This window comes from Nicotiana tabacum, chromosome 21 (assembly GCF_000715075.1).
Source record: "Nicotiana tabacum cultivar K326 chromosome 21, ASM71507v2, whole genome shotgun sequence".
NCBI lineage: Eukaryota > Viridiplantae > Streptophyta > Magnoliopsida > Solanales > Solanaceae > Nicotiana > Nicotiana tabacum.
In genome coordinates, this window is record NC_134100.1 from 67,543,620 (window position 1) to 67,550,920 (window position 7,301).

General features: G+C 41.9%; 1 protein-coding gene across 1 annotated transcript; it reads left to right on the plus strand.

The window, feature by feature from the left end:
* Nucleotides 1-5,525: 5,525 nt before the first annotated feature.
* Nucleotides 5,526-6,113, plus strand: LOC107800450 (uncharacterized). Its single transcript, XM_016623618.1, has 2 exons — nucleotides 5,526-5,531; nucleotides 5,673-6,113. The coding sequence occupies exons 1-2, from the start codon at nucleotides 5,526-5,528 to the stop codon at nucleotides 6,111-6,113; spliced, it is 447 nt and encodes a 148-aa protein (XP_016479104.1).
* The last annotated feature ends 1,188 nt before the right edge of the window (nucleotides 6,114-7,301 follow it).

Sequence of the window (7,301 nt, forward strand, 5' to 3'; positions counted from 1 at the left end):
AATTTTGGAAATTTAATTTATGAAATATAATTGATTCTTTTAGCAATATTTGATATTAATGAGTCATTTTTGAATAGATACGAGTGGTTTAGAGGTGAATTCCAAAGGAAAAGCTGTGATTGAGAATTAAGTGGCCTTCGGAGCGAGGTAAGTGTTGTGTCTAACTTTGGCTTGAGGGAATAGGTATTGTGTGAGTGTTTGCTACGTATTTTGTTGTTGAATACGACGTATAGTTGAGGTGACGAGCATCTATACGTTGTGGTCGAGTCGTAGTATGCGAGTGAAATTCCATTTCTTGCAAATTATAGTCTTAAATCTTGTTATCCATGCTTATTGTTGTTGTTGAAATGTTGGGAGACTTGTATCCAGTTCCACCAAGGTCGATAATATTGTGAATATTGATTCGAGGTCGAGATGTTAAATTGTGGAAGTAATCATTGATGAAATATTGATTTCTTGTGAAACTTCTTTTTATCCGTTGTTATTGATTCTGTGAATTGTGAGGAAGAGTGTAAAGCACGAAGGGTGATGCCGTGCATGAATTATTTATATTGTGAGGAAGAGAGTAAAAGCACGAAGGGTGATGCCGTGCAGTCTTATTTGTTACTTGGTGAGATTGAGAGTAAAAGCACGAAAGGTGATATCGTGAAGTTTTCCTTTGTTGTTTTAATTGCTCAATTCGTTTAAGGATTTTCTGTTTAATTCTGTCTTTTCATTATTCTCACTCTTTATGTTGTATTCCCCATTATATGTCCCCTTCCTATTATTTCCGCATTATTTCTTTATTTACTGTTGTTGCCACTAGCATGATTATATTGTTCAGGTTATATGTGGGTGTCTTGTCCTAGTCTCGTCACTACTTCACCGAGATTAGGCTCGACACTTACCAGTACATGGGGTCAGTTGTACTGATGCTGCACTCTGCACTTTCTGTGCAGATTTTGATACCGGCTCAGGTTGATCGAGATTTGCTACTGGTTCGCTGTCCGGAGTCTCAAGGTAGATCTGTCGGCGTTCATAGACCTTGAAGTCCCCGTCTATATTTTATGTCCTACTGTTTTCTTTCATTCAGACAGTTGTATTTCTTTCATACTATTAATTGTCGTAAATTCTAGAATGCTCGTGAATGGTGACACCAGATCCAGGTGGTAGTAGTTAATACAATTTTATGATATTCCACACTTATTATATTCCATCTTAGTTAATTATTTTTTTATTACTGAATGAAAATAAGAAATTGGTAATAATTCTCTAACGTTGGCTTACCTAGCAAGTGAAATGTTAGGCGCCATCACGGTCCCGTTGGTGGAAAATTTCGGGTCGTGACAGGTCCAAATTCTAATACTTAAGCTGTTATTTAGGGACTAAGTGTCCCAAAATACTCCGAGACTCAAAACCAATCATCCCGGCAAGTCACAATAGCAGAAATAGATTTGGGGAATGTAGTTAATAGGGGTTCAGGGCTCTAACTCTCAAAACGACCGGCCGGGTCGTTACATCCTCCCCCTCTTAAAATAATCGTTCGTCCTCGAACGAGCATAGAGACATACCTGAAGAGGTGAAAAGATGAGGATAACGGCTGCGCATATCCTGCTCGGTCTCCCAAGTCACCTCCTCGACCGGCTGTCCCCTCCAATGAATCTTCACGGAAGCAATGTTCTTTGATCTTAGCCTTCTGACCTGCCTGTCTAAAATAGCCACTGGCTCCTCAACATAGGATAGATCCTTGTCCAATTGAACTGAGCTGAAATCCAACACATGGGACATATCGCCGTGATACTTTCAAAGCATAGAAATATGGAATACCGGATGAACTCCCGCTAGACTGGGAGGCAAGGCAAGCTCATAAGCAACCTCCCCAACTCGACACAACACCTCAAATAGACCAATGAACCTTGGGCTCAGCTTGCCCTTCTTTCCAAACCTCATAACGCCCTTCATAGACGAAACCCGGAGCAAGACTCGCTCTCCAACCATGAATGCCACATCGCAAACCTTCCGGTCTGTATAACTCTTCTGTCTGGACTGGGCTATGCGAAGTATATCCTGAATCACCTTTACTTTTTCCAAGGCATCCTGAACCAAGTCCGTACCCAATAATCTGGCCTTACCAGGTTCGAACCAACCCACTAGGGACCGACACCGTCTACCGTACAGAGCCTCATACGGTGCCATCTGAATGCTGGACTGATAACTATTATTGTAAGAAAACTTCGCGGCAAGAACCGGTCCCAAGCACCCCTAAAATCTATCACACACGCACAGAGCATATCCTCTAATATCTGAATAGTGCGCTCGGACTGCCCGCCCGTCTGTGGGTAAAATGCTGTGCTCAACTCAACCCTAGTACCCAACTCATATTGTACAGCTCTCCAGAACTGTGATGTAAACTGCATACCCCAGTCAGAAATGATAGATACAGGTACGCCATGAAGCCTGACGATCTCACGGATGTAGATTCGAGCTAGCTGCTCAGAAGAATAGGTAGTCATCATAGGAATGAAATGAGCCAACTTGGCCAACCTATACACAATCACCCAAGCTACATCAAACCTCCGCTGAGTCCGTGGGAGTCCAACAACAAAATCCATAGTGATCCGCTCCCATTTCCACTCCAGAATCTCTAACTTCTGAAGCAATCCACCTGGTCGCTGATGTTCTTATTTTACCTGCTGGCAATTCAGACATCGATCCACATACTCTACTATGTTCTTCTTCATTCTCCTCCACCAGTAATGTTGTTTCAAGTCCTGATAAATCTTTGCAACACCCGGATGAATAGAGTACCGCGAACTATGAGCCTCCTGGAGAATCAATTCACGCAAACCATCCACATTGGGCACACATAGCCTGCCCTGCATCCTCAATGCACCATCATCTCCAATAGTGACCTCCTTAGCATCACCGTGCTGGACCATGTCCTTAAGGACAAGCAGATGGGGGTCATCATACTGATGCTCCCTGATACGATCATAAAGAGAAGACCGAGAGACCATACAAGCCAATACTCGATTCGGCTCAGAAATATCCAATCTCACAAACTGGCTGGATAAGGTGTGAACATCCAACGCCAATGGCCACTCTACTACTGGTAGATATGCTAAACTCCCCAAACTCTCTACCCGGTGACTCAAAGCATCGGCCACCACATTGTCCTTCTCAGGGTGGTACAAAATAGTGATATCATAATCCTTAAGTAGCTCCAACCACCTCCGCTGACGTAAGTTAAGATCTTTCTACTTAAACAGATGCTGCAAACTCCGATGATCGGTGTAAATCTCACAAGGAACACCGTACAAATAATGCCGCCATATCTTCAAGGCATGAACAATAGCTGCTAACTCAAGGTCGTGGACATGATAGTTCTTTTCGTGCAACTTTAGCTGTCTGGACACGTAGGCAATCACCCTACCATCCTGCATCAACATCGCGCCGAGACCAATCCGCGATGTATCACAATATACAGTATAATACCCTGAACCTGTTGGTAATACCAATACTGGGGCTGTAGTCAAAATTGTCTTGAGCTTCTGAAATCTCTCCTCACATTCCTCTGTCCACCTGAACGGAGCATCCTTCTGGGTCAGCCTGGTCATAGGTGCTGTAATAGATGAGAATCCCTTTACAAAGCGACGACAATACCCTGCCAAACCAAGAAACCTCCGGATCTCTGTAGCTGAGGACGGTCTGGGCCAACTCTGCACTGCTTCAATCTTCTTTGGATCCACCTAGATCCCCTCACTCGATACTATATGACCCAAGAATGCCATTGAGCCTAGCCAAAACTCACACTTTGAAAATTTTGCATATAACTTCTTTTCTCTCAAGGCCTGAAGTGCAGTCCGGAGGTGCTGCTCATGATCCTACCGACTCTGGGAGTATATCAGAATGTCGTCAATAAGCACAGTGACGAATGAGTCAAGATAGGGCCGAAACACAATGTGCATCAAGTGCATAAAAGCTGCTGGGGCATTGGTCAGCCCAAAAGACATCACAAGAAACGTATAGTGACCATTTCTGGTCCTGAATGCAGTCTTTGGGATATCCGGCTCCGAATCTTCAACTGATGATAACCTGAACGTAAGTCAATCTTGGAAAACACTCTGGCACCCTGTAACTGATCAAATAAGTCATCAATATGAGGCAATGGATACCTGTTCTTCACTGTGACTTTGTTCAACTGGCGGTAATCAATACACATCCGCATAGAACCATCCTTCTTCTTCACAAATAAGACATGAGCACCCCAAGGTGATACACTGGGCCGAATGAAGCCTTTATCAAGAAATTCATGTAATTGCTCTTTCAACTCCTTCAATTCAGGAGGAGCCATACGATATGGAGGAATAGAGATGGGCTAAGTGCCCGTCAACAAATCAATGCCAAAATCAATATCTCTATCGGGTGGCATGCCTAAAAGATTAGCTGGAAACACATCTGGAAAGTCCCTCACTGCTGGAACTGACTCAACTGTAGTGGTATCAATACTGACATCTCTCACATAAGCTAGATACGCATCACACCCCTCTCAACCATTCGTTGAGATTTAAGAAAAGAAATAACTCTGCTGGGAGTATACTCTAAGGTACATCTCCACTCTAATCGCGGTAAACCTGGCATAACTAGCATCACGGTTTTAGCGTGACAATCAAGAATATCATAATAGGGCGACAACCAGTCTATGCCCAAAATAATATCAAAGTCCACCATGCTGAGCAATAATAAATCGGCTCTGGTCTCAAAACCACTAAGAGCAATCAAACACGACTGATACACGCGGTCCACAATAAGAGAATCTCACATAGGAGTAGATACATAAATAGGGGAATTCAAAGAATCCCGAGATACGCCCAAATACAAAGCAAAATAAGAGGACACATAAGAGTATGTAGAGCCTGGGTCAAATAATACCGACACATCTCTATGACAGACCGGAACAATACCTGTAATGACAGAATCAGAAGCAACTACCTCTGTACGAGCAGGAAGTGCATAATATCTGACCTGGCCTCCCTCTCTAGGGCGACCTCTACCTTCCCGACCTCCACCTCGAGCTGGTTGAGCAAGTGGGGTGGCAGCTAGTGTTATAATCATAGCCTGAGGACCCAGTAGAGCACGCTGTGGCTGAAAAGTCTGTGGAGGTGCACCCCTCCTAATCCTGGGGCAATCCCTCACCATGTGGTGAGTGTCGCCACACTCAAAATAAGCTCTGGGAGGGCGTGGCTACTGTGACTGGCTCGGGCCAGGTCTGCTGAACTGGCCGCTAGGAATACCCAATGTAGGAGGCACACTAGATACTGGCGATGCATAATAAGGCTCCTGGGGTCTAGAAAGAGCTGGAACACCGCTGGAGGCTGGAAGAGCTGAATGAATGGGGCAGCTCACATAACCCCTACCATGGCGAGCTGCTGGGGCACGAGCCCCAGAATAATAACCAGCCTCTCGAGACCTCTTGGCCTCCCTCTCCTCTCTATCCCGGGCAAACATGCCCTCGAATCTTCTGGCAACATGACATTATTGAGAAGATGAGAGTAAGCTATAGCCAGTAACATCAGATCATTGATTTCATCAAACTAAATATATACTGTTAATTGTAGATAAAATGTTATATAATTTTAGTTATTTTGTATATGTTGCAGACAACTTGTTGTGTGTTTGTAATGAAATTATAGGTGAGGGCTTCCACAGATCACATCCATACTGTGATAGATGGTGTGAAATGCTTCATTATTTGCCTTCAAAACAAAAGATGTAGTTGCGGACAATTCCAGCTTGATGAACTTCCTTGTGCATATGCTTTGGCGGCTTTGAGGCACAAGAACAAGTCTTATGAAAACTATTGTTCTCCTTATTACACGAGGGAGAGCCTTTTGTATACTTATGAAATACTAGTAGACCCGCTGCCTGACGAAAGCAAATGGAATGTGCCACAACATATAGCTGAAGAAGTTGTAATGCCACCTATTGGGAAAAGACAGCCAGGGAGACCTCAAAAACAAAGATACAAACCATATGATGAAGTAAATGCAAAGAAGTACAAGGTTTCATATGGCAACTGCGGACTAGAAGGGCATAACAAAAGATCTTGTAAGAATGCTCTCAAAAGGAAATAAAAATTGATACAGTCACAAGAATGTTTTTCCTGAGTACTATTGAAGATAATTTGTAGTTTAACATATGAAGTTGTATTTTTTCTGTTCTGGAGAATTATAGTTGAGGTGTAATTGTGTTGCTAATTTGAATAAAGACTGTCTCCTATAATGAAATGTTTTCAACTCTTAATGCAATTGGTTTGTAGTTGTTTTGTTCAATTACTGAGTTTATTTATTTAAGTCTTTCCTAACAACACTGCTTAAAATTGAATGGATTATGTATTTTTTGTATATTAGTTGTAGACATAATTGTAGTTAAACTGTAAAGAAATTATATGCTACTAATATCGAGATCAAGTACTAACAACTTTCAACCAAAAAAAAAAATCACAGATGTTTTCTATTCTAAGTAGTAGAATTATGGACAAAATAACAAAACAAAAGATAAAATAATTGTAGCACAAATCTACTACAAATAAATTGCAGTTGACTTGTTCTTAGTTAACATTTTGTCAACAACTTTACTACAAACCAGCTACAACTAAACAATTTAACTATAATTTTTCTACAGAAAAGGGTAACTAATTCTTCTTTTTCCGGACTTGTGTTCTCTCGTTCACAGCTGGTGCACCTTTTCTTCTTGCTAATCTGCCAGTCACCTCACTTTCACTAATTGCACCAAGCTCTTGCTTTTTCCTAGCATAATCCCAAAATAGTGCTCCATAGTGTCTACAGTGTTGATCAATATAGAAAGGTCTTCCTTTGAAATCGCTAGCTCTCCAATGCTGACATATTCTGCAAATGCCGCCATGTATACACCACAGCCACTGCAAAAAAAAAATTAGGGGAAAAGATTTAGCATTCATTGTAAAATAAAATCTGTTAAATAGATAACTTTTTCATACAGTGATCCCTCTTTTTGCTGGGGTATCTCACCAACCAACCACTGAATGTCAAGAGGCTCAGTAACATATTTTTCAATGTATGCCTTTGTGTTCTTGTAGTTGATGTCTGGACGCTTGCCATAGAAGTCGGTGCATGATAAGTAGAGGGGGATCATAACAACATACTTGTTGACAACAGATTCAACAATGTTGTGATTTCGTTAAGAGACCATAGAATCATAAACATATAGAACCCTATCGGTAATGTCAAACACAACCAACAACCAATGATCTCCACAATGTTTATGGGCATAATCACAAAATC